The 27,843-nt window shown below is 30.4% G+C and overlaps 1 protein-coding gene across 3 annotated transcripts in view; it reads right to left on the reverse strand.

The window, feature by feature from the left end:
* LOC111707388 (metabotropic glutamate receptor 6) overlaps positions 1–27,843 on the reverse strand; it is a 63,122-nt gene that overhangs the window by 18,114 nt on the left and 17,165 nt on the right. For all 3 annotated transcript variants that reach the window (XM_023480489.1, XM_023480491.1, XM_023480490.1), the window contains 21 exons: positions 24,749–24,799; positions 24,197–24,246; positions 20,217–20,268; positions 19,388–19,422; positions 17,333–17,388; positions 15,477–15,520; positions 14,976–15,030; positions 14,453–14,532; positions 14,244–14,269; positions 13,699–13,742; positions 12,693–12,773; positions 11,757–11,857; positions 11,132–11,231; positions 8,318–8,422; positions 5,926–6,000; positions 4,554–4,646; positions 4,044–4,117; positions 3,542–3,623; positions 2,504–2,605; positions 828–902; positions 383–485 (listed from right to left, as the gene is read on the reverse strand). In XM_023480489.1, the coding sequence (XP_023336257.1) occupies positions 383–485; positions 828–902; positions 2,504–2,605; positions 3,542–3,623; positions 4,044–4,117; positions 4,554–4,646; positions 5,926–6,000; positions 8,318–8,422; positions 11,132–11,231; positions 11,757–11,857; positions 12,693–12,773; positions 13,699–13,742; positions 14,244–14,269; positions 14,453–14,532; positions 14,976–15,030; positions 15,477–15,520; positions 17,333–17,388; positions 19,388–19,422; positions 20,217–20,268; positions 24,197–24,246; positions 24,749–24,799 (1,484 nt within the window). The remainder of the gene's footprint in view (positions 1–382; positions 486–827; positions 903–2,503; positions 2,606–3,541; positions 3,624–4,043; positions 4,118–4,553; positions 4,647–5,925; positions 6,001–8,317; positions 8,423–11,131; positions 11,232–11,756; positions 11,858–12,692; positions 12,774–13,698; positions 13,743–14,243; positions 14,270–14,452; positions 14,533–14,975; positions 15,031–15,476; positions 15,521–17,332; positions 17,389–19,387; positions 19,423–20,216; positions 20,269–24,196; positions 24,247–24,748; positions 24,800–27,843) is intronic.

The following is a 27,843-nucleotide window of genomic DNA, read 5'->3' on the forward strand; positions in this document are numbered from 1 at the left end:
AAAGAAAAGAAAATGGAAACAGCATATAACATTTAGAAATCAACCAAAATTATATACTTTTTTAACGTGTGTTTTGTAACACGATAAGAATAATTCTAATTGTGATTTTAAGTAATCCTCCAAAACCGTTTTGTCTGATCAAGTATTAATTAGAGATTTATATTTGTTTTCTTTTAAAAAATGTTTCTTTTCATTTGCGGTTTCTCTATAAAAATGACTTGAGCATTTAGTGCTTAAAAAATGGGAAAATGGTCAGAATTAAACACTTTGCGAACTAAAAATCCATTTTCCTTTCCCGTTCCTTTCACATTACTGGCCAGAAAGTAAGGTTTTAAAGGTACCGAATTATTTGAAGCCGGATTACTGAATAAGGAATACTAACCTTAGAAGTGCACAGGATATTTTTGATTGTTCCAAAAGTAGAACAAAAGGAACTGTGTAGGAAAGTAGGATACCGAACAACAAAACAAAACAGAGTTCCCGGCCTGAACAAAGTACATTTATGATTATATCTGAATCCAATGAATACCTAGCTCAATCTTAACGAATACCTTAACGAATCTAATGAATAACTGAATCTAATAAATAACTGAATCTAATTAAGACCTGAAACCAATGAATACTTGACTCCAATGAATAACTGAATCTAATAAATAACTGAATCTAATTAAGACCTGAAACCAATGAATACTTGACTCCAATGAATAACTGAATCCACTAAATAACTGAATCTAATTAAGACCTGAAACCAATGAATACTTGACTCCAATGAATAACAGATTCCAATGAATAACTGATTCCAATGAATAACTGAATCCAATCAATACCTGATGCCATGATAACTGTTGTTCTTCTGTACACTATAAACACAAAGACGACCTCCAGTGTGAGAATAATTCCAACTACTCCGAAAAATTAAATAGTTTATGTTTCTCTTGATTTTTTCTTCTTAGAAACGGCTGAACCGACGTGTCTTGTTGGTAGATAATAATTGGTTTTAATTGTCTTCTGAATTTTTTCCCAAAACATTGACAATTTAGTTTTAAAAACACCTGCAAAATGGTTTTAAAAAGTTTGAATAGGATGATTAAAACTAAACCGATGCCTAAGGGATTGAGCTTTTGTCACAACATCTGATTTTCTAATCCCGTTATCTTTGCGACCACATGTCGTAGATCTTAGATATTTAAAACTATAAATTCTTTTAGATCAAATAGTCGTAGTTTGAAATATCAAAGGTTTTCACCATCGGGTTGCAAAGATTTAGGGATTAGAACATTTCACTTTGTGGATAAAACTCAATTCCTTTGAATTTAAAAATAGAAATTGAAGTTTGTTTGAAATATTTCTATTTTCTAAGCCACAACTAGGACTAAGCACTTTATTAATTCTTAAAATCGTTTGTTGACAGATCGTAAAAAATGGCTGATCTATAGCAATAATTGATCTTTTACGAGGTGTGATTGTCTACAATTTCATGATGTTGATTGCTGAAGATGGTAAATAAGGGGTTGAGTTCCTCGTTATTAAAATATTATGAGGTTTATGAAAAAATTTAGGGAAATTGTAACATTAAATTTTTGAGCTTTAAAGGGACAGACCGGCTATGCAAGGTAGTTAATCTGAGTATGCAGTGTTGTGGACAAATTCTTTTGAGACAAATAAAACGTTTCCACGATGTAAAACTACTGAGTCTAAGCTCAAAGTCGACGTTCAAAATCATGAATTTGAGTGGTTACGTTTTCAGAATCGTTTTTTTTAATTATCAAATAACGACGACGAAAAATATAGTAAAAATTATATAGTAAACTAGTTCGATGTTTAGGAACATATTTCTCAAAAGAAATTTGTCAATAAATCGAAGATAGAATTAATTATAATCATTTCCTATTTCATCATTATTTTGAATTTCTTATTTTCCATGAATTTGTTCGCAGATTTTTTCAAATTCTTCAAATGTCGTCTTTTTATTGAAAATTCCAGAAAAACTGCAGAAAATCTTTGTGATTAAAGAGAGATTATATAAACTAATACTTGAATAAGATTACTTATTTTCTATGATAAGAGTTAATTTTTATTTTCTCAACCTTTCCTTACCAATTAATTATTTTACTGTAGAATTTGGTTACATTTTTTGTCATCGTTATTAAATAATTAAAAAGAAAACAATTCTGAAAACGTATCCACTCAAAAGTACGATTTTGAACGTCGACTTTGCTCTCAAACTCAGGATTTAAAGATATCTAAAAAGTTTTATATGTCTCAAATGAATCCTAAAGAATGTGTTTATGAATTTTGTGAAATGCAGCAACTCTTTTCGAAAAAAATCTTCAAAATGCAATAACTATACTTTTGAAATTCTAACAATGAATGATGTATTTTCAATACAGCTCGTTTGAAAACTAAAAAGATTTCCTATCAGTAAATTCATTAACATTTGACAAAAGAAAAGAAATGTAAAAAGTAAGATTTTTCTCAACAAACTATGAACTATTGAAGTTTCCTAGAGAGAAGAGGAGAGGAAAGAAAAACCAGGGATTTTTCCAAGATATCGACATTGCTTCAAGCTGGATACAGGAACTCTTAAACTGGTCTGCCACATAACCTTATAAATAAACAGAAACATAAGGAAGGAATAAACACTGTTTAAAATTAGTTTTGATTATGTCTTGTAATGCACACCAGACTAACCAGAGTGAGCAATATTCGGTTTCTTCTATTTGAAATCAAACGTGTTTTGGTCTTTAATTCAATAATCATTTACTTTACGGATTTGTTTATTTTATACATTTTCATTCAGAATGCATATGCCAACAAAAAAGTATTTAAGAAAAAAGGCTAACAAATTATGTTTAATGGGTCAAATTGTGATCGAAAGTCACAGCTTTCTGGAAAAGTGACAGAACCGTTAAATCCACGTGAATGGAAACTCACTTGACCCCAGGATGGTATGACAAATTTTCCATGGAAAAAACGTTGATTACTTTTTAATTATAAATTCCGCGAGATACGGTTGATAAAGAAAATGTCAGTTTGAATTCAACAGTTAGCAGCTAAATTTTAACTAGAAAGGAGTGTAAAGCGCTATGAAAGCCTAGTAATCAAATACATGTATGCGACGTATTGAGTAATCTCAGTTATTGTAAACAATACAATTGCAAGAACGGTTTCAAGGGCGAGGTCTGAGTAAATACTTCTCACTAACAGTTTTTGTCAAAATTTTAGTTTTAAACTTTAATGTGTCAGAAAAGAATGTAAACAGTTTCTACTCCACTCTTCTTGGTGCTATCACTTCTTAACAGTTTGTATTTACCTTGTGTACAGTACACAGTACAAAGTACACAGTACACAGTACACAGTACACAGTACACAGTTCACAGTTCACAGTACACAGTACACAGTACACAGTTCACAGTACACAGTTCATAGTCCACAGTACACAGTACACAGTGCACAGTACACAGTGCACAGTTCACAGTCCACAGTCCACAGTACACAGTACAAAGTACACAGTACACAGTTAACAGTTCATAGTACACACCTTGGGGACATTTGTAGCATCTATCTTCTCTTAGTTGAATTGAATCCTCTCTACATAGTACACAGCTCCAGCAGCAAGGATTCTAAACAAAACTCTAATCCCTAAGCTTTATGGATAAGACAACATATGGATCAAGAAACAAACGGATCAAATTTACAAATTTACAACTTATAGCAAATGAATTTAATCACAAATGAATGAGATATTCTATTCAGTTTTCCTGTTTTTGGCTAAGCTAAGAGTATGGACGAATAAGATTAAAGAAAATGAATTGGATGACTGATGGATTGGATAACATATGGATTGGATAAACTATGGATTGGATAACATATAGATTGGATAATGTATGGATCAGATAATCTATGGATCGGATAACATGGATTGGATAACACATGGATCGTATAATGTTTGAATCCTTGTATTGATCAGATAACGTACGAATGGGATAACATTAAGATAAGCGAAGATGTGAATCAGATAATAGCTAATAGATAGATAGTACCTCATAGTTTTTTATCATCCCAAGCGGACATGGTCGACTACAGACAGATTCTGGGATAGGAGACGAATTCAATTCTGAAAAAATTACATTTTTAAACTTAAAATTGTAATAAACGATTTACAACTACATATATTTAAACATTGGCCTCAATAAATAGATACATTTCTTAAGGAAATTCATTGCTCATTTTATTTCTCTTTACTTTTCTTTTTACACTTAGCACATTTGATAAAAAAAGAAAATTCATTTTGATTTTAGCAAAAATTTTCATAAGTTGCGGAAAATTCTTTTTCGTTTTACTCGTCAATTTATTCACTAAGGAAAATAGAACAGGGGCAGAAATCCCCAGAATTCATTGATTACAAATTGAATTTAAAGTGTCACAATGCCTTGTCCTTTAATTTTACTTGTCTAACTCACTTTCAATTTTTGTAGCCCCAGACAATAGACATTTTAGAACTTTTAGTTTTTAAGAAGTAATTTGTAAAATTAATTTTTATTAAAGTTTACCGTCTGATGTGTTGGACGGTATAAAGTTCCATTTTGAGTTCTCTAGACCAAAATATAGATCTTGACTTAAACTAGTCCGGAATACTGGGGGCACTGTAAAAAATTATTATTTAGTGTACTGCAATATTACAGCAATAACAAAGGATCAATAGATGTGTGTTTATTCAAAAATATTTATTTATAAAACTAAAATATTAAAATATTGAAATGTTGAAATGTTGCGTGCCCACGGTTAGATATCAAGTCAGCTATGAAAATATTAAATTCAGGGGACATTAGTTTCAAAACTAACACTTGGCCCAAGAAATGGCACAAATTGAAAGACTGGGTTTTTGGGATCCCGACCCATATCCAGAGTAAAAGTCAATAATACAAACTTTAACCAACATTTTTTTAAACATGACGAGGACAATAATTTCTGATTTTAAACCTTTTTTTTAAATCAAAATTACAATAGGAGTTCTTTCTATATTCAATCTCTTGACCGTTTTCAAGACAATGCCAGGTTTTCCATTTTCGAACATATCCTGAATTTTAATCATTGTCGCGTTTTCGAGACAAAACCCACTTTCCCGTTTTTGAGTATTATCCACAATTTAAAACAAAACTCACTTTCATAACTTACAAAATAAATCACTGAAAACAAACTTCTAAATTATTTCTAGAATTTAAGTTTCCACTGCACATTTTATCTGTTCAAATTTTCAAATTTTCAAATTTTCTGGTTAAATCTATATTGTAAGAACAAATGATATATTAATATTTTGATTTATCAATGCTGTAATGATTTTTAAATTATAAAAGAACAGTTTGTTTTTATTTTCTATTTTGTTTATATTTTACCTTATCAAAAAATCATCAAAGAATCATCAAAAACTAATTTTCACACCTTTTTATTAGTTAAAAAATGACATTTATTGTTTCAATATATAGTTTTAGCCATTTTTAAACTTTGCAGATTAGCGCTAGTTTTGGAACTAGTATCTCCTAAAATTTGTATGACTGGGTCGACTTTGAAGTGAAGAACAATTTTTTTATTTATTTTTAAAGCCGTGACAATGACAAGAACATTTCAGAAGTTAAACAGTTGCTTGTTTTTAATGCGTCTTGAAAACTGTAAGCGTAATTTGACCCTCTACGCAAAGATGGCAATGTCCGATTCACAATTGGTACTCTTAAATTTTGGTCTGATCAAGTATGGATTAGATATCAGTATTCTTATTTTTGAAAACTGATAATTTTCAATTGTGTTTTTCTTCTCCAAAAAGATACTTTCGCATTTCTATTGCAGTGGGTGCCGTACGTCTCTATGGCCGGTACAAGGGGTCGGTCCGGTTCGAATTCAAATTGACCCTAATCCAGCGTGACATACCATTTTCTTGAAGGGGTTCCCAGTGGTAGTTTGTAACTTCACCGAACTCCCCCAACCACACATAATCCCATTTTCCTAAACAAAACATTTTCAAAACTTATTAGTGACGTCACATTCATTTCATGTACCGGGCCGACTTTTCACTAGCTAGAGCAAGCTGTACACTGCACAATACGAATACAGACTATTTAAGGCAAAAATATACCAAATAAACGATTCCCTTCAAGTGAAATTTAAGCGGTTAACATAATAAATGTCGTAATTTCTTTAATTAATAACTGAAGGTATATATTGTCATTTATATACTTAAGAAAAGAATCAAGTATTTTACGCTAAATAAAGAAAAAAAGAGAAACCTATCTAGAAGAGTTGTTTCTATTATTTTCACCATAAGAAATAAATAACATTTATCCTTCCATTAAGGAATTGCGAGTAAAATGCGGGATAACAATTCTTTTAAATATATGAATAAATAAAATTTATTGCTTTACAAATCCCTAAACTCTAAGTTTAAAAAAAACCATTAATTAATCATGAAAAATAATTAAATTAATATTAAAATCAGTATTTTCTGAAGAAAAAAATTGATTTCTCCAAAAGAAAAATATATGAATCTTCTCTGTTTGTTATGAATAAGATTAGGGGTAAATTGCATATTTTTATCATTATTCACTCCTTTTCCGGGATTATTTTTCAGCAGATTTATGATCAACTTTATATTCATTTCATTTATAAATAAATTATCATCTGAAAACAAAAAAAATTTTCTATCTAATGTGTTTAATCAATTTTGATATATTCATCTTTAGTCATTTAATTAAAGATATCTTATCAACATTTATCCTTCAAAGGTCTGTAAGCTTAATTTCAAGTGAACCTCCAGGTAAACAAGGCAATACTCGATTTATAACGGTACCCTTAAATCATTTGCATGTCTGGCGAGTACATATCTAAACCTGCTTGTATTTCGGTGCCACTTCCAGTGTACGCTGTGTTGAGTTCGTGATGTACTTAGTGCACACGGGAAAGTGCAGCTGAATATACAAGCGGGGTTCGATAAAGTAACACATATATATCTCTGTAATCGATGAAAAAATAATTAAGGGGAACTTGTAAATAAGCTTACAGTTCCTTTAAATTTATTTATGTCCTCGGTATTTTAATCAACAGTCTACACAGTCTAAAGTGTTTTTATAAAAAAAACATTAAAAAGGTAAATCCTTCAAAAAATTATGAACAGTCTCTTTTTGTATTTAAAACCTTTTTTCCTTTATTTAAAAGTTACTTCCTGCTCTCGATGACATAAACACACCCACATACCGAGGGTTCCATATCACAGTGTTAACGCAAAAATATAAAACTCATGGATCCATTTTCTACATTCAAAGGAATTGAGTCTTTGCCACAAACTCTGAATTTATAATCTTTATATCTTTCGAACCCAATGTCGTAAATCTTTGATATTTTAAACTTACATTATTTGATCTAACAGAAATTATAGTTTGAAATATCTAAGTTCTACGACATTGGAATCCAAAAATATAGGATTTAGAAAAGCAGAGTTTGTGGCAAAGACTCAATTCCTTTCTGTTGTGAATAGTCTACAATTTTAATTAACCTTTAAAATTTTCTGTTTAGTCCCGAAAATATAAATTAATGCTATGTACGATCCAATATGATGTGGGACACCTTGTACAGTGTACATTATACGTCAAACTTAAGTAAAGTGCAAGTTAGATTGAAATTTTAAACTTTACTTTATAACTCTAATTTTTGATGAGCTTTTTAGAAGAACAAACATATTTTAAATTTATAGTTTTTAACCAGATAATTTTGTTTTTCTCATATTTTTGCGCAAAATCAACAAAAGAAGCAAAGAAGTCACAAAGTTGTACCAGAAATACCCATAGATAAAGATAGATTGTGCATAAGACGACATTTTTCATCTTGAAAGATATGAATGTACAGAGATGTTTTAAAGATATTCCTATTATATAGATTAACTAGGTCGATTGTGAACATTGGCTGTTCTTATGTCATTGAGTACTTGTGGTGTACATAAGTTCTGTAGAGAGAAATTTAAGTTAGTTTAGTCCTTCTCATGTCCTTCCTCAGTTCTCGTCAATATAATATATTGCTCAGTGAAATATTGTTGTTCAAATAGTTCCATTCCACGATTTATTTTACACTCTATTATGAAATCCATTAAAACACCAAACCACCCCGCTTATCATTGAAGTACACTTTGACCCCTAGAAGTATGAGTTCGCAGACTGTACAATTCTTGGTGATTTTGCGTACATGAGCCATCTATGTTTATTTATTTATCTATGGAAATACTTCTGTTCAGTGTGACATACGAATATAACGCTGTATTTATTGTTAATTAAACCTGTTGAACCATTTTGTATATGTTGATATTGATAAACTGAATATCTGCCAATTCCATCCCCATCCTTGTTAAATTTTACATCTCCGATATCAGAACCTTGAACACCTGAACAATAGGAAATTTATTGTTAAACTTTATATCTCCGATATCAGAACCTTGTACACCTGAACAATAGGAAATTTATTGTTAAACTTTATATCTCCGATATCAGAACCTTGAACACCTAGGAAATATATTGTTAAACTTTATATCCCCAATATATGAGTCTTGAACACCTGAACAATAGGAAATATATTGTTAAACTTTATATCCCCAATATCTGAGCCTTGAACACCTGAACAATAGGAAATATATTGTTAAACTTTATATCCTCAATATATGAGTCTTGAACACCTGAACAATAGGAAACATATTAGTAAACTTTATATCCCCAATATATGAGTCTTGAACACCTGAACAATAAGAAATATATTGTTAAACTTTACATCCCCGATATCTGAACCTTGAACACCTGAACAATAGGAAATATATTGTTAAACTTTACATCACAGATATCTGAGCCTTGAGCACCTGAACAATAGGAAATACATTTTACCTCCCCGATATCTGAGCCTTGAACACCTGAACAATAGGAAATACACTTTACATCCCCGATATCTGAGCCTTGAACACCTGAGCAATAGGAAATACACTTTACATCCCCCATATCTGAGCCTTGAACACCTGAACAATAGGAAATACACTTTACATCCCCGATGTCTGAGCCTTGAACATCTGAACAATAGGAAATATATTGTTAAACTTTATATCCCCGATATCTGAGCCTTGAACACCTGATCAATAGGAAATATATTGTTAAACTTTATATCCCCGATATCAGAACCTTGTAACCTATAAACAATAGAACAATTAAACGTTAAAGTGAATGAACAGCCAACATGTCAAACAGAGTAAATTAAATGTAAGTTTGAATTCAGACATATTTAAAAAATAACTCCCTTAATTTTATAGCTATTAAGAAGAACACTAATGATTTGAATCTTTAATGAATAACAGAATAGAATTATCTACCAGGTCACAAAGACACAAGAATTATACCTTCTCCTTCCGTCCAGTTTACAGAAGGAGAAGGTAAACCTTCCTTCCAGTTTACAGAAGGAGAAGGTAAACCTACCGTCTAGTTTACAGAAGGAGAAGGTAAACCTTCCGTCCAGTTTACAGAAGTAGAAGGTAAACCTTCCGTCCAGTTTACAGAAGTAGAAGGTAAACCTTCCGTCTAGTTTACAGAAGGAGAAGGTAAACCTTCCGTCCAGTTTACAGAAGGAGAAGGTAAACCTTCCGTATAGTTTACAGAGGTAGAAGGTAAACCTTCAGTCCAGTTTACAGAAGGTGAAGGTAAACCTTCCATCTAGTTTACAGAAGGAGAAGGTAAACCTTCCGTCTAGTTTACAGAAGGAGAAGGTAAACCTTCCGTCTAGTTTACAGTTGGAGAAGGTAAACCTTCCGTCGTGTTTACAGAAGGAGAAGGTAAACCTTCCGTCCAGTTTACAGAAGGAGAAGGTAAACCTTCCGTCCAGTTTACAGAAGGAGAAGGTAAACCTTCCGTCTAGTTTACAGAAGGAGAAGCTAAACCTTCCGTCTTGTTTACAGAAGGAGAAGGTAAACCTTCCGTCTAGTTTACAGAAGGAGAAGGTAAACCTTCCGTCAAGTTTGCAGAAGGAGAAGGTAAACCTTCCGTCCAGTTTACAGGAAGAGAAGGTACACCTTCCGTCTAGTTTACAGAAGGAAAAGGTAAACCTTCCGTCCAGCTTACAGAAGGAGAAGGTAAACCTTCCGTCTAGTTTACAGAAGGAGAAGGTAAACCTTCCGTCTAGTTTACAGAAGGAGAAGGTAAACCTTCCGTCAAGTTTGCAGAAGGAGAAGGTAAACCTTCCGTCCAGTTTACAGGAAGAGAAGGTACACCTTCCGTCTAGTTTACAGAAGGAAAAGGTAAACCTTCCGTCTAGTTTACAGAAGGAGTAGGTAAACCTTCCGTCCAGTTTATAGAAGGAGAAGGTAAACCTTCTGTCTAGTTTACAGAAGGAATAGGTAAACCTTCCGTCCAGCTTACAGAAGGAGAAGGTAAACCTTCCGTCTAGTTTACAGAAGGAGAAGCTAAACCTTCCGTCTTGTTTACAGAAGGAGAAGGTAAACCTTCCGTCTAGTTTACAGAAGGAAAAGGTAAACCTTCCGTCTAGTTTACAGAAGGAGAAGGTAAACCTCCGTCCAGTTTACAGAAGGAGAAGGTAAACCTTCCGTCTAGTTTATAGAAGGAAAAGGTAAACCTTCTGTCTAGTTTACAACAGGAGTAGGTAAACCTTCCGACCAGTTTACAGAGGTAGAAGGTAAAAGTAAGAAGTCTAATTGAGAAGAGAAGAAGCAAAACAAAATTGAATAAAAAAGGTTTTGTACTTTTTTTTCTGAATAATAGCTTGAAGGAGACAAAAAGTTAATATTTTTGCTATATAAAGCAAACACTTTTTTTAATGGAAGATCACTTGAAATAAAGCTTTAAATGGCACTACCATAGATTAATAATAACACAGATAGAACACTGAATGTCGTCTTTTCAAGATATATGGAGTTTTTGCTTACAATAACCCTGAGGCAATTGCCCGAGGGAGTTCAGCGCAGGCAGATCTGGGCTCTCTCTCTGTATTGTAATTCAACTCTGCCTGGGCGAAACTCCTTTGGGCTTCTTCCTCAGGGTTATTGTCAACGAAAAGACGACATCTAGTGTTCTATCTATGTTGTTGTTAATCTTTGGTCACTTACTTGTAAATGAAACATTTCTGATATAATCTAGAAGAAGTTTTCCAGTAGGAACAGGAGATATCTTGCCACATATTCTAAATTCACCAGCAGCCAAACATTCCTTCAAATACAAGGGTTACGCTATACTAAAGTAAATTGAACATCAGAGGCAGAATTTAAAGAATTTAATACACATCGCTGAACTTTTAAAAACTGGTTCCAATTGAGCTCAAAACACTAAACACAATTTCAAGTGTCACCAACCATGTTTGAGCCGCGTCTCAAATTTAAGACGCGGCTTAAATTCTTTGCATTTGACCTCAGATTTAGTAATTAAATGTTTTCAATCAGAACTCCATGTTTGAACCGCGACTAAACATTTGCCTGAATTTTGTTATCCTCTGATATTTCAAATTTTAAAATAACAATAATTTTACAAATTAGAATTAAATTTTTTTTCATTTGCCATTTTTTTCCCCTAATTCAAGTCCGGCCTAAAAAATAGATATGTTCTCAAGATAAAGTCGGCTTTTGTACATGCATAGTAAAATTTACGCATCCCCCGGCGTCCTGCATACATTTTTTACTTTGTTGATACCTGTAGCACCCTGTCAGTTAATACCTGTAGCACCCTGGCTCTTAATACCTTTAGCACTCTGGCTCTATCTGTGGAAGGATTAAAGCTGGGGCAACATTGTTCTAAGATCAGATTATGAAGACTATGCGCCATTGCGTAAACTGCATCAACTGAAATTAATTTTTCTCCTAAATCTTGATTCTAAAAAATAGTTTAAATTTTATCATACAGATATGTTTATAAGTAATTTAAACCTATATTTTTATCAATATCTTTATTTTTTTTTTGGAATTTCAGTAAAAATTGTAAATCGTTCTTTTGCTGAATCATCGTTCATTTTCCATCTTTTTTTCCTTTTTAAGCTGAAAGTTCTTTCAGTAAATTTTTCAACAATGAAGGTAAACATTATTAAATGGACTAAGACGAAAACTTTATAATTGTGGGTATTGAGATCAATGCTTGATCTAATCTTTTTGTTAATCTACATATTTATAAAATTTTTACTTTTATTATCCAGGAAAGTGTGTAAAATCTAACCAATCAGAGCGTTATTTGCATAAATTGAACAGCCAATCATAAGCTGGACAATTTTGTGCACAATCACTGAGAACTCTCGTTGGTTCGAACCCAGAAGGGATATCCAAAAGAGAGGATCAACTAGAGAATTAAAAACTGGATATTCAGATCAAGCGATCCGGATAAAAGGTATCCAATTCAAAAGTTGTCTGCATGTTGACTGTCCCGGTTCGATTTTCAGGACTAAACTTCCAACTTTGTCTGTTCAATGATGACAGAGATGTCCTTGTTTTTCTAGATGAAAATGTATTGCTTTAGAGAGGAAATTGACGTCATTAGTGCGAAGCGTATAGTGTACACTGGAGTTTATAGAGAAAGATAAAAAAATCACTGTCCGTAATGATCACACAAATGTTGTGTACTGTCAAGGCTGGGCTATCAGATAAATTATACACTACTGTAAATACACCCGGTCACTATACAACTTACTTGCAAATGGTACCAGGCCTTCTTGCTGGTATAACTCCTTGCGTTCTAACCCAGTGCACAAATCAGAAAACCCTCGATTTTCTTAACAACGATATATTTTAATAAAATTCATCTTTATTGCCACAAAAAAATTGGTAATTTCTCTTTTTATTTTCATAGAAAATGGATATTATTGATTTTTAAATTTCCGGGTTCAAATTATGAATCATTATGGACAAATTTATAGTATTAACATTAAGAAAAATTTAAACTTTAAAATTTTGGAAAATGATTAAGTCCCTGAATTATAGACTGAAACTATTCTCAATTTGGCCAATTTTCTGCATATTTTCTCCCTTATAAACAGTATCATAATTTTTATAGAAATGCAGGATTTATCGTGATTGGTCACTTATATATACGGTTATTATCCAGGCTATATTATAACAGATTGCAAAATAAAAAAATTCCGAAAATGAATCAAACAATATCAAAATTCTATAATTTACGTTTTCATAAGATGTTAATTTCAAACGATCATATGTCATGAGTACGTTCTTGCAATTACCCATTTTATCTACAATTTTACCCACAAAGGAATAGACTTCAGAGATTACTTTTCAGAATTTATGGAAACCTTGTTCTACAGTCTCTTAGTTGCATGCAAATTCAGCCTTTCCCTGTCCTGTAAAGTCTCATCGTTTGTGGTAAACTGTATCTTATTTAGTTAAAATAAAATTAATATTAAAGCAGGGACATTTTGACTTAAGGATTGCATCCAAAACTGATATATTTTTTGTTTCATTAAAAAACATCTAGTGAGGACTATGGGAGGAAGTGTTTACATACAAGTGTACCGCATGATTTAATTATGAAATGGTGCAACTTTTATTTCTATGAGATGTTACCGTAAGGTATAAGCCTCTTGTTAGCCAGTAAAAAAATGGTTTCCCAAAATGAATCAAAACTTAGTTGTGTCCCCTTTTTAACTATTCACAAACAATCCTTTTAATTGAAAAAAACTTACCTGCATCTTTAAATGAACAGCTGTGTTGTTTTGACCAGTATTCTCTAATATTCAGCAATCATATAAAAAAAAGTTTCCCCTCCCCCCCCCATTAATTAAGGCCCTTATCGAGTTGAGATAGAGGAGTGTACTGCATGTCTCTAGTAAAACTTTTCAAGTCCAGCTCATTAAAAACATTGTACCTCCTACTCTAATGGTTTTTGAAAAATACATATACTTAAATTTTAGAGCTTGATTAATAAAAAAATTATGGATTATTTTAGATTTGTTTTGAAACACCGACCAGCCCTTTGACTGTGCTTTACCCCACTATGAACACAAAATCTGAGGGGGGGGGGGGAACCCTCCACTCCTCCCCATTGTAAAATGGTTAAAAGTAAAGAAGTTGAAATTATTTGAATTATGCAGTGCTTTTTTGTTGATAACATTTCTCTGTTGTCAAATTAAATATTAAAATCAAAAACTGAATTTTATAAGTTTCAAACTCAAAAACAAAAGTTATTAAATTTTTTAAAAGAAAAAATAAGTGTTTGCTGCTTATTTGCCTGAACCAAGGATTCCGACAGTTTACCTTAAACATAAAAATAAATTGTTATGTAGTAGTTTCCAGTTTTTTAATTTTTTTACAGTTAGCGAAATGTTCATAAATTTAAAATGTTTTCGAAAGGTTAATATTACGAACTCATTGTTAAGGGTTCTTCAGCAACTTCTAATAATAATATAAGTTTTCAATTGAAAAAAAAAGAAAAATTACCATTTTATTCCTTTTCGACTTTGTGGAACACTCTTGCATTGACATTGGAGGTCTTAAGGATAAAAAATAATCATCAAAACCTAAAAAAAGATTCTGCCATGAATCAGAGCCATGCAACTGAGTTCTGGCCTCAAATTCTAATTTTCTAGTCCCTTTAATATTTCAAATTATTTAATCAAAAAGTTCAATTATGAATATCAAAGGTTTGCAGTTAACCTGTCGGGTTAAAAAGATAAATAGAAAAATAAAGTTTGTGGGAAGAATGTAGTTCATTTGGTTTGTAAGAATTAGAGAGTATGGTTTACATAGGATATAAAGTTTGTTCCTTTAGATTTTAGAAGTGTAATACCAAAGCTATCCCTCCCCCCCTCCCAATTTTATTTTTATTTAAAAAAAAACTTCCATTCTCAATGGTCCCACTAAGAAAAAAATTTACAAAATATATTTTATATGAAGGGTAAAATCTCTCATTTGATATAGAATCTAAAAAGGCAACTTTACCTTATTTAAATACATTTTATACCTTGAATATTTTTTCTTTTTGGAAGAATTGTTATTGCTCCTTCAGCCGTCCATTCCTTTAGAAAAAGATTAAAATGAAATAGCAAAATAATATACTATATAAGGCTTACAGGGAGTTTGACCATCTTTGATTTTAACCTTTTAATTGTTTATCTATCTGCGGTATTTTCTCTTATCAAATTATCAATCAAAAAAACATCAGCGGATTTATAAATTTTAAAGTACGACCATCCATTAACCTTTCTTGGGATCATGTGAGGTCTCAATTGTTGTTTTGATGTTTATTGGATACAAACAAACAGCAAACAGATAAACAAACACTTCCAGACAAACACTGCAGACAAGCAAAGTTTATAGATAATTTCCGTTTAAAACCTTGCCTTTTTAAAAAGCTTCTTCTTCAAAAGTTAAAATTTTAAATCTAAATGTGGGACCCAATACACTGGTTTTCTCAAGGATAAAAAATAAAAATCCCTTTTTCAATTTCAGTTTCACAGTATACCTGCTGTTTCACAGGATGTACTTTTGCACCCCAAGAGTCAGAGCCTAAATATATACTTTTTTAGTAGGGGTGTTTTATATATAAAAATACTGTTTAATTAGGGTGTTAAATCTCATTTATTAAACTATCTATAATTATGAAAATATTTCTTAAATTTCCGTAATAATATTAATAATTATGAAAATATTCCCCTTAATTTCATTAAAACTAATTATAATTATGAAAATTAATTCCAAAAATACTATTTATAATTATGAACATTAATTTCATAAATACAATTTATAATTATAAACTTTAATTTCATTAATACAATTTATAATTATGAACATTAATTATGATTACTATTTATAATTATATAAATATTCCCATTAATTTCATTAATACTATTTATAATTATGAACATTAATTACATTAATACTATTTATAATTATGAACATTAATTTCATTAATACTATTTATAATTATGACCATTAATTTCATAAATACTATTTATAATTATGTACATTATTTTCATAAATACAATTCATTATTATGAAAATATTCCCATTAATTTCATTAATATTATCTATAATGATGAAAATATTCAATTAATTTCATTTATATTATTTATAATGATGGAAATATTTTCATTTATTTCATTAATCATATTTATACTGATATAAATATATCCATTGATTTTGTTAATGCTATTTATAATGATGGAATGTATCCATTAATTTTATCAATACTATTTATAATGATGAAAATATTACCATTAATTTCATTACTATTTATACTTATGAAAATATTCCTTTAATTTCATTAATACTATTATCTATAATGATGGAAATATTTCCATTAATTTCATTAATAATATTTATAATGATATAATATGATATTTATCCATTGATTTTATTAATGCTATTTATAATGATGGAAATAAAACCATTAATTTCATTTATACTATTTATAATGATGAAAATATTTCCATTAATTTCATTAGTACTATTTATAATGATATAATATGATATTTATCCATTGATTTTATTAATGCTATTTATAACTAAAAAAATATTCCTTAATTTCATTAATTCTTTTTACTATTATAAAGAATGTTTAGGGTAAGGTTCCAAGCTATTAATTAATATTATTTCCCAGCTAAAAAATATATTATTTAAAGAAGTTAAAAAGTTTTATGACGTATAGTTTCAGAAAAGTTTTAGAATTTTTAAAACAAACTAAATGATGTAACTAATTATTTTAAAGACATAAACAAAATCTACTTTAAAAAAAAAACTTGCCGGGTTATGGGGTTAATATAGGCCAATTAAATGATTACATAACTTTTTTTGATACACATTTTTTATTAAACATTAGTAAATATCAATTACAATTTGCAAGGCGTCTCTCAATTAGGGAACTCTTGTACTCTGGATATTAAAATCAATGCTTGATCTCAATTTTTGGTTAATCTGCAGATTAATTAATCTTCTTTTGATATCCCCCATGATAATCTTACCCCGTGGAGGAATAACTGAAATGAAAAGATTAAGCATTTAAGCAGTTATTCTTAAATTGATAATGCCCGCAGTGGATATCGAGATCAAGTGATCGGAATTATGTGTATCCAACCCAAAAGTTCCCTGCCCTGAAGGAATTACTGAAATATACAGATTGAGCATTGATTCTCAAATTAGAAATACCCAAACCGGATATCGAATCAATTGGGATCGGGATTGTTTGTATCCAACCCAAAAGTTTTTAGCCCTGAAGTAATAACTGAAATATAGAGATTAAGGATTACTCCTCAAAATAAAAATGCCCGCAGTGGATATCAAAATTAAGTGATCTGGATTATGTTCCCAGTTCTGTATTACCTATCCAGTAAAAATATCCTGCAATCCCTAGCCGTATGGTAGCACTCAATAAATGCCTAAACAAAAAATGATTTCAATATATTTCTTTTTTTCTTGAAATTCATATTTTTCCTAGTTTTGAAATTTTAGAATTTCTTTTGTTAAACTATGTAGGGAGCCTTTTGTTAAACTAAGTAGGGAGCGAAAATGGGGGTAGTTTAAAGCATAACATTTTGCTCAAGATCAGCAATGAATCAACGCCGATTTAAGGAATTACAACCCCCCCCCTTTAGCTCTTCCATTTTATATTATATACATTCAACACTAGTTTTAGTAGAAGTAAATATTTCCATTTACTGATATCGCCGATTGAAGGCTTCATAGTTCTAATTGGATAATGAGGTAGATAGAAAGATAGACGTTACCAATACCGCCATACGATTGTTATTGGTTCAGAATAAACAACAAACACATGACTGAACCCTGATTGGATCAGGCGCTAATGGACATGGCATACAGGAGTGTCAACCCTATAATGTATACTACTTAAAAAGTAGTTGTTAAATGGCATGCCATGGGACACATACTGAATATTAGGAAAGCAAAATTTTGGTATATTTTGTTTAATTAATGTTGTTTTACAGCAAAGAAGTATTCAATAAGCTGGTTTATAAACACTTATTCAGTATAATGGGTCTTGAAGTACTCTGTAAAATGAAAGCAAAGTCTAACAGTTTTATGGGTGCCATTTTCAGTAAAAAAAATCGATTGAGATTGAGACTGTTTTTTTTCAATTTTGAACGACAAATTATTAGAACCAAGAGTGAAAATATAGTAAAGAATATTCTAGAAGATTTGAAGATCAAACAAATATTAGTATATTTGAGAAAAATTAATAGAANGTAGAACAAGATTTTTAACTATAAAGATTTTAAGAAAAGTGACCATTAAAAATCTACTTTTAATTTTTTAAGTACTTGAAAGGCGTGTTCATGTAACCGCATATTTTTGTGTGGACCATGTTCCAATTCGGGAAACAAATTAACAAAATTTCCCACTCGTTAGTTAACAAGCCTTTTCCCGACCAGAGGAAGCTGAGACAAAATTAGTAGACAGGCTCATTTAACTATTAAATTAATTTAATGAAAACAAAACGGGTTTAATTTTCAAGACAAAAAGTTGACGTTTTTTTCCGTGGATTACATGCAATTTAAACCATAAAAATTAAGTAAATTGCCTGTATTTAAAAAAGCATCTGTTCTTTTCAAAATTTCCGTTAAAATTTTCTTCCTAAGCAGTTATTTTTTTCGTTAACGAAATAAATTTACCAGAATTTTTAAAATTTTTTTTTAACGAAATTACAATAATTTTCTGAATACTCCGTTCAGTAAGGGAAGAATAGATATACCGTGAACCTATTTCTTACTATACGAATAGGCTTTTCATTTATTTAAACATCGTCTTGAAACTTTTCAAATATTAACAAAAATAAAGTTAGAAAAACTCCTCCCTCTCCCCTCTTCCCATGGTTTAAAAGTTAGAACTTAAAAATGGAAATTTAAAAATTCTACATTTCAACTTTTTGAATATTTCTATATTTAAATTTAGAAGTTTAGATGAAAAGTTTATACTTTGTACGGTAAATATTTACAGACAAAGAAATCATGAATCATCCCAGTTCTATTTATGTTATTAAAGTAAATTTCAAGTAAATCTAGATTTAAAGCGGCAACATCCCCATTCACAATGGTACCCGATAAAACTTTATCTAACCCTTCTCTACCCCTTTCTCTTTCACATCTTAATATATCGTCGTTTTGAAACTTTAAAATGTTGACTTCTTTCAATTAAATTCATTATTTAAAACTGAAATTCACTTCAGTATTTGAAAAATTTAAATTTTCATTGAGATAGATCAGACTAAAGTTTGAATGGTATCGTTCGTTATTTTTGTAACCCTATCCTGTAGGGCTAATTTTATGTAACAAAGGTTGGAGAGGAGGGGGGGGGGGGGGGTCAAAGGTACAACTTTTCAAATAAAACAAATTATAATTTTTTTAGAAATTATTTTTTTACCTGGTTTTATCCTCATCTACAAAAAGCACTACTGCCTGAAAAAATATACATTTGGATATTTAATAAAGTTTTTCTTGGCAAGAATTCTTTAGAGGTTTTCCTTGTAATTTTATTGAATAGAATTCACTAAAAATACCAATCTTTTATCTTTAATCTGCGTCGAAACGGTTAGTCGGTTTGCCTTAATATTTAAAACCCATGAGAGCAAAAGTATAATTGTTAGATGTTTAGGAACAGGTTGTGAAAATAAAAATTAACCCTTAAAATCGAAAATTAGTAATCTTATTCAATTATTGGTTTCTGTAAATTCTTATTGTTCACAAACATTTTCTGTAGATTTCCTGGAATTTTTATTGAAGAGACGACATTTGAAGAATTTGAAAAAATGTTCGAAGAAATTTATATAGAATAAGAAATTCAATATAATGATAAGATTAAATAATTGATTCTAAAATTGCTGAAAAAATATGCACCGCACCGTAAAACCTTCTCATAGGTCTCAAATGAATCCTAAAAATGTTCTCTACCAAACTGCATTCTCAGCTCAACTACCATGACTAGCCACAAACTCTCTTTAAGACAAGAATGTTTAAAAAAAAAAAAATATTATCTAAAGAGAAAAGGAATTAATGGCAACATATTATTGACATTCCCATTACCCAACAGAATGAATTATTTTGTGTACTGTCTCGTTTTACCGTCTATAGTCTGCACGTATACGGTACATAGCTTTCTCTAGCTCTGCCTAAAAGTCAGGCCGGTACTTCAACCAACCAGTTGTCAGGCCGGTCAGACCTCAAACAACCAGTTTTTCTGTGTTTAGAGTTACCTTTGCTTTTGGTTTCTTCATCAACTCAAGAATCACAGCTTCAAACTCTTCTCTGTTAAAAAATAAATAAAGGAATGATCATTTTTTTGAAATATCGGAAAAAAACATTATTTTGCCCGCAATTACTGGTGTGATCAAATGTTTATAAATTATTTTTTGTAAACACTACAATTTGATCAATGTGTCCATAAAACCACTAATTTTATATCATTTTATCTAATCCTGAGCCATTTATAAATATATATATATATATATACATATATATAAGATGCACAAATTATAGTATTTTCTGAAATGCTTTAAAGAATTTTCCACCATTTTAATTTTGTTAGGATTATTTATTAGAATATGTATTAGAATATTTATTAGAATATTTATTAGAATATGTATCAGAATATGTATTAGAATATTTATTAGAATATTTATTAGAATATGTATTAGAATATGTATAAGAATATGTATTAGAATTTGTATTAGAATATGTATCAGAATATGTATTAGAATACATATTAGAATATGTATTAGAATTTGTATTAGAATATGTATTAGAATATGTATTAGAATATTTATTAGAATATTTATTAGAATATGTATTAGAATACGTATTAGAATATGTATTAGAATATATTAGAATACATATTAGAATATGTATTAGAATATGCATTAGAATATTTATTAGAATATGTATTAGAATATTTATTAGAATATTTATTAGAATATGTATTAGAATATTTATTAGAATATTTATTAGAATATGTATTAGAATATGTATTATAATACGTATTAGAATATGTATTAGAATAAAGGGTAAGTATGATACTGCTGGGTCATTGCACATTTCTTTTAGATAAAAAACTGTAAAGTGATTTAACCTTAAATAATAAGAACCGTTAAAAAAAATCTATATGATTGTATTTAGCCTCAATTGCAAAAACTTTTTTCATGATCACCAGGTATGGTAAATGGACATGTGCAAATAATTCTTTAATAATTTTAGACAATTAATATCATATATTTAAAATTCGGTGATGGTGATGGACCAAACCTCTGTAGAGTAAAAAAGAAGATGTTAGTTCCACATTTATTGAAACTATATTTCGGTCTGGGTTGTCCCTCGTCAGTTCTAACGATATAATAATCATCAAAATCGATAAAAAAAATATAAAAAAATGTTTGTTAAAAATCACAAGAAAATAAACAAACAAAAAAGATTATTCAAAATAAAAATTTGGGCTGTCATATATCATATATAGTACATTAAATATTTCTCGCAATCTAAAACAATTTCAGCGTTCCAAAAAATCACGTTTTAATCATATTAATTTTGTAAGAAACATTTAAAGAATGTGATGTAACATGTAACTACATCTTTTATAATCATTTAACAAATTTTTCGTAACCTTTATTTTTTTGTAATTGAATTCAAAATTTTAGATTTTTGAAACAATCTACAAGAAAAGTGTATTGTACTCAAACCCACGTGTTTTTAAAAGTATTTAGACTTAAAAAGTGTTATTGACATGAAAACAACATACTAGTCCTTCTTTCTAAATTTGTGACCACACTCTTTAATATAATTATCTTGAAATTCTTTTCTATAATGGGTTTTCTCCTCTCTAGAACCCAATTAAGATTAAGAGTTTAATATAAAAAAAAAAACATTTTTTCAAAATAATGCAATTAAAGGTCTATATTTTGATGTGTCTGAGATATGCACAACTGATTTTACCGCTGGAGTTCTTAGAATTAGATTTTATACTTTTTCCAGTGAATTTTTTGGATTTGATAAATAATTAACATAACAGGCCGCTAATAGGGCGCTTGGCGCCCATTTTGTATTTGAATTGTTAACATGTTCTCTTTGTATAAATTGTAAAACAAAAACAAAACAAAAAAATCGTGTGTTCAAAAAAAAATTCTTGGATTTTTAAAAATCGAATTTTTTTAGATGCAATCTTTGAAAATTGGATCATCCATTAACCTTCCCTGGGGTCATGCGAGGTCCCACATAAGATCTGGGCCCGATCAGCTCAGCCGTTTTGATTTTACAGGATACAAACAAACAAAAACTCAAACAACAAAGACCAGCAAAGTAGATATATAATAAAGATTAATATAATAATTGTGCGATTTTAAACTTTTTTATCAAATTTGCCAATTTGTTATCCTAGGTAAAGATATAGGGCAAAAACGAACAAAAAACTTTAGTCAAAAACACCTTTTAAAAGTCTAAAAACATGAAAAGTTTCTGTAAAGCGAATCCCTATACATATATGTGTAAAGTCGTCATCTTTATATGTTTGTTTGTATAACCGATCATAACTCTTGAACCCCTTGACATATTTTGATTAGAGAACTCCCCAGGGATGGTTTTAGCCTGGTTTCAAACTAAAACCAGGCTAAAACCATTCCAATCCAATGTTTGTTGAACAACTAGATCTCAAGCCAAATTGTTTTCACAAACTAGTAAAAATTAGATATGTTTGAAATAAAATCTGGTGAAAAAATAATGCTTCTAAAAATGTTCTTAATCTGAAATTAAGCCTAATTAATTTGTATTAATCCTCTTTTCCCTTATTATTATTAATATTATTATTTCTTCTAAATATATACTTTGCTTGTCTGGGTGTCTGTTTTTTTTAGTATCCAATAAACGTCAAAACGGTTGAACCGATTGGCCCAAATTTTATGTGGACCTCGCGTTACCCCATAAATATGCCTTTAACAAAATTCGATTTTTGAAAATTTTAAAAATCCACAATTTCTTTTTTAAATCCGCAAAATTTTTAGTTTGTTTCAAAGTTGAAATAGAAGACGGGCGCGAAGCACACTAAGAGCCTGCTATTACTCTTCATTTCGCGTGCATGTGTATCTCATTATAATGAGATACTTCCTGCAACAGACGTTAAGCTGGGTGTAATATTGCTTTTTTTAATGATCTTTGATCGTATCGTTAACAGAGAATAAAATACAAAAATGCAACAATCGTTATTTAAATAACAAGAACGGATAATAGATTGCTTCAAATGTTGAAAACGAATTAATTCTTGTTTAAAATTTGGTTTCTAAGCTAAACTAGCATTTCATGATATTGTTAAAATTAAAAATTAAAAACATTTGTTGTTGATAGAATTTGTAAACAACTGTAGCAAGTCTATAGCTGTTAAGAACTTAAATATATAAATAACTAAGACGAAAACCATTTTAGTAAAGTTCTTCTTTGTAGCCTCAATTCTTTATGGGTAAATCTGTAAGTAATAAGTTTGATCACAGCTGAAAATCCCGATTACTTAATCTGAGTATCCAATGGACACACTTTTGATATTTTTCTTAAGCTGTTTTTTCTTGGATATAGTAGAGAAAAATCTAAAACCGGTTTTTTTTAAATTAGGAGTCCCTCCCATTTCTGTGTATTAATCTTAATTGGCGCGCAAAATTTCAAATATATCAGCCTCATATACGCGACTCTGATTGGTTGAATTTTATACACTTTTCAGGATACAAGTACAAGATTAGGTTAATTCGTCTCAATATAAAGAAAAAGAGAGGATCAAGCATTAATCTCGATATCCACCATTCTAAAGTTTTCAGCTCTGGCATATGTCGGAATAAACCCCGCATAGCTATAATTCAAAATCAATCAATGAAATCCTTATAAACCTATTTTATTTATTTATCAGAGCTTAGGCTAGAGATGGGAATCGGTTTCTTTGAACGAGCATAATAACGATTCTTTGGAAAAAAAAACTTTTGAAAAACTATTTTTTTAATGATTTTATTTCAGTGATTTTATGATTTTATTTCAGTAAGTAAACTAACGAATTAGATGGAAAATGAATTTGAAAACAAACTAAATAATTTTCTTTGAACTATTGAAAAAATGGGTCGTTCACGAATGATGAACAAACGAAATGAAAAAAGTCGAATTTGTCCATCCCTACTCCTAGCTGAACAAAAAGGGTAAAATAATAAATTATCACCTTGTCGGGTTCCTACTGATTTTAGCCGATACTGCTACACAGACACCCTCCTACAAGATTACAATGTCTAAAGGGACCCTTTTAATTTAACCTACAATGTAAAAAAATATTGTAATTTTTCTAGTTTAAAACTTTCCTCTGAAGAAAGGCACAATTATCGAAATTATAATTGGAAAACAATCAATTTTAAAAGTGAAAATGATTGATATCTTATGCATTCTTAATCAAGGAAAGCTGTAAAGGTTAGTTTTGCCCTCTATAAAATATAAATGGAGAGTTACTTTAAATAATGTCTACATAGTACATATATCCAAATATTTGACTACTATAATTTTCAAAATTATTATTTTCAACAAATTTTGATAAAATAAAATAGAAAATAAATCTTTTCTCGAGAAAAATAATTTTGTCAGATAAAAAAACTAATTCAAGATGAAAATGCATTTCTACTCTTTTGACTCATAACGGACAAATTTTTTTTTCTTTTTTTTCAGAACTCAAAGTAATTTTTTACATTCTTTAATGTAGTTTTATCATTTTCTTATCACCTACCTCAGTTGCTAGCTTGATGAAATAACCTATTCCCTTCTCACCATATTCACCCTTAAAAAGAAAAACTGAAAACAAAAATATTTTTACTTAAAAATGATGGAATTGATGTGTTTTCAAAGAGATATGAAAGTATTTTATTGGTTATGTATCATAAATATTTCAGCGTTATACGTCATATTCAAATTAGAATTAATTAATTTTTAGCGGCGCCCGCCCACAAAAAACAAAAACAAAAAAACACATATTAAGTTAACACACTGTAGTATATATTTTTAACCTTTCTTTCTTGATATGCAATAAGATTGACAAAGCTAGATGAAATAGAAATTTCAAGCTAAAGCACCCGGTTTATATTATAATAATAATTATTCCCACCGTTTACCCGCGATTGGTATTAAATCATAATTTTTGGTGTAGGGTGCACAGCGTTGCCCGTGGAATAAAAAAGTCGAATTTAAATAACAATCCAAATTTTTTTTATCTTCTGCTACCCCGAGGTTACCCGAGGTTGGGTTTCATAAAAAAAATTCAGGCAATTTGATTCAGCCGTTTGGCCAGCTATAGCTACTGTGCTGAACTTATTTTAGGAAGGTATATATATGTATATACATTTATTTATAGAAAAAGGCCCTCATTTGTCTTCTAAGTGACCTTAGAAAAAACGAGTAACCCGACCCATTAGGTATATTTATATATTTTATAAGTACATTTATTGCATCTAGATGTAAATACATGATAATTAAAGAGTGTATAAAAGGTGAGGAAGATAAGTTAACGACAGCCCTTCGTTAACGATCGTTAACATATTTATCAATGACCATTTTTTTTCTTTAAAAAGGATCGTTTTAAAAAAGATCGATATTCGTTTTCTAAAAGTTCAAAACGAATTGATCGTTTTTAAAAACGATCGTTTTTGAAAACGATAAAAAACGAAACGAAAAACGATCGTTTAACAATCGTTTTCTAAAACGATTAAGAACTCCAGTTGTTGTGAAGGCCAGACGGGCATATATTCCACCTGTAGAGAACTGGCGTCCAGAATATCTATGAGTAGGTTAAAGATGGTAGCTGAGTTGTTTAATAGCTTCAGAAGTAACTGTTTAGCTGATTAGCTTCTGGAGGGTTGAAGTTTAGCTTATTAGCTCCATGAGTAGGTGTGGTTTAGCTTATTAGCTCCAGAAGTAGCTGAGGCTTAGCTTATTAGCTCCAGAAGTAGCTGAGGTTTAGCTTATTAGCTCCAGAAGTAGCTGAGGCTTAGCTTATTAGCTCCAGGAGTAGCTGAGGTTCAGCTTATTAGCTCCAAGATACCCGAGGTTTAGCTTATAAGCTCCAGGAGTAGCTGAGGTTTAGCTTATTAGCTCCAGAAGTAGCTGAGGTTTAGCTTATTAGCTCCAAGAGTAGCTGAGGTTTAGCTTATTAGCACCAGGAGTAGCCTAGGTTTAGTTTATCAGCTACAGGATTAGCTCAGGTTTAGATTATTAGCTCTAGGAGTAGCTGAGGTTTAGCTTATTAGCCCCAGGAGTAGCTGGTTTAGCTGGTGTATCTTTAAAAACGCTACCCTAAAAAAATGCTACCCTATAAAAAAGCTACACTATAAAAACGCTACCCTATTAAAGCGCTACACTATAAAAACGCTACCAAAGCTAAATTCGCTACTATTTTTAGATGAAAACTGTTGATTATGATTTAAGATAAGAAAAGAAATTATTAAATATTAAATATTTGTTAATGTTTACCAAAATTAAGTATCATTAAAAAAATTTAATCATAGCGCATTCAATGTATTACATGTAAAAAGACATTACTGAGATGAAAAAAGTGATTTGTTTTGTTATCGACACATGTTTATTGAAAATTTTCAAGTTTGAGTATATTACTTAACCAACATTGAAATTAACATTGACAATTTGAAAATCTGTATTCAGCCGAGAACTCACTCCGGGAAGAGAAAATTTAGTTTTTGGACTCGATCAAACCTTCAGAAGTTTAACAAACTAAAATGTATGCCATCAGAAGACTTTTTATCCCACTAGCCCCAGAAATTATTAACTCGGGCAATAACTCCTTCTGATGGAATCTGTATGTTTCACAGTTTAGCTTATCAGATTGTTCGGCTAGATCCAGGTAAACATGTTATAAATATCCCCGAGTACTATATCAGGGAAACCTGATACCTTATCTATATTCTTGTAAATAACTATCATCATCATTTTATGCATATCTCGTAACCAAATAAAAGATTAACATTATAGTTCATTAACCTTGTAGTTATATATATGTCCTAATAGTAAGTACTAAGATTGACTCAGAAAGACTGGCATCTTGTGACACACCTTACAACTGTCCTTATTCTGTTAGATCTTATTAACTCCAGGAGGAACCGAGGTTTAGCTTATTAGCTCCAGGAGTAGCTGAAGCTTAGCTTATTAACTCCAGGAGTAACCGAGATTAAGCTTATTAGCTCTAGGAGTAGCTCAGGTTTAGCTTATTAGCTCCAGGAGTAGCTGAGGTTTAGCTCATTAGCTCCAGGAGTAGCTAAGGGTTAGCTCATTTGCTCAGGAGTAGCTGATTGTAGGATGAAGAAATAGTGAATTTGTAGATAAGCTTAAGATTGTTATCATCGTCCAATTCTGGAGCTGTTTCCGATTAGGAGGCAGTGTTTTCTGCCATGGTTCGTTTGTTGTCTGGGGTACCCCTTTAGAAGATTTATTGCTTCTAGATGTAAATACATGATAAATAACGAGTTGTTGACCTTTAAAAAAGGTCAGAAAATATACAAATAAAGAAATCAGGAAAAACCCAAATATTCTATAACATTTATTTAAGAAAAATAATATTGTTTTGAAATATTTGCACAAATGGCGAAGTTAAAATTGGTTGATTGAAATTGAACAAAGGATTATAAATTGACGAACATCAGTAGCAACTTCATATTGGTAGTGTATAACTTCATATTGGTGGTGCAGATCAACTAGAACTGGAACAACAGGTTTCTGCTCTCTCCAGGTTATTAAACTCATTAGAGTTGAGATTATCCTCTTGTGGAGGAGAGTTAGAACCCTTGGAACAGGGTGAGTATCCTCTTGTAGAGGAGA

Source organism: Eurytemora carolleeae, unplaced genomic scaffold, assembly GCF_000591075.1.
Source record: "Eurytemora carolleeae unplaced genomic scaffold, Eaff_2.0 scaffold800, whole genome shotgun sequence".
NCBI classification, from domain to species: Eukaryota; Metazoa; Arthropoda; class Copepoda; order Calanoida; family Temoridae; genus Eurytemora; species Eurytemora carolleeae.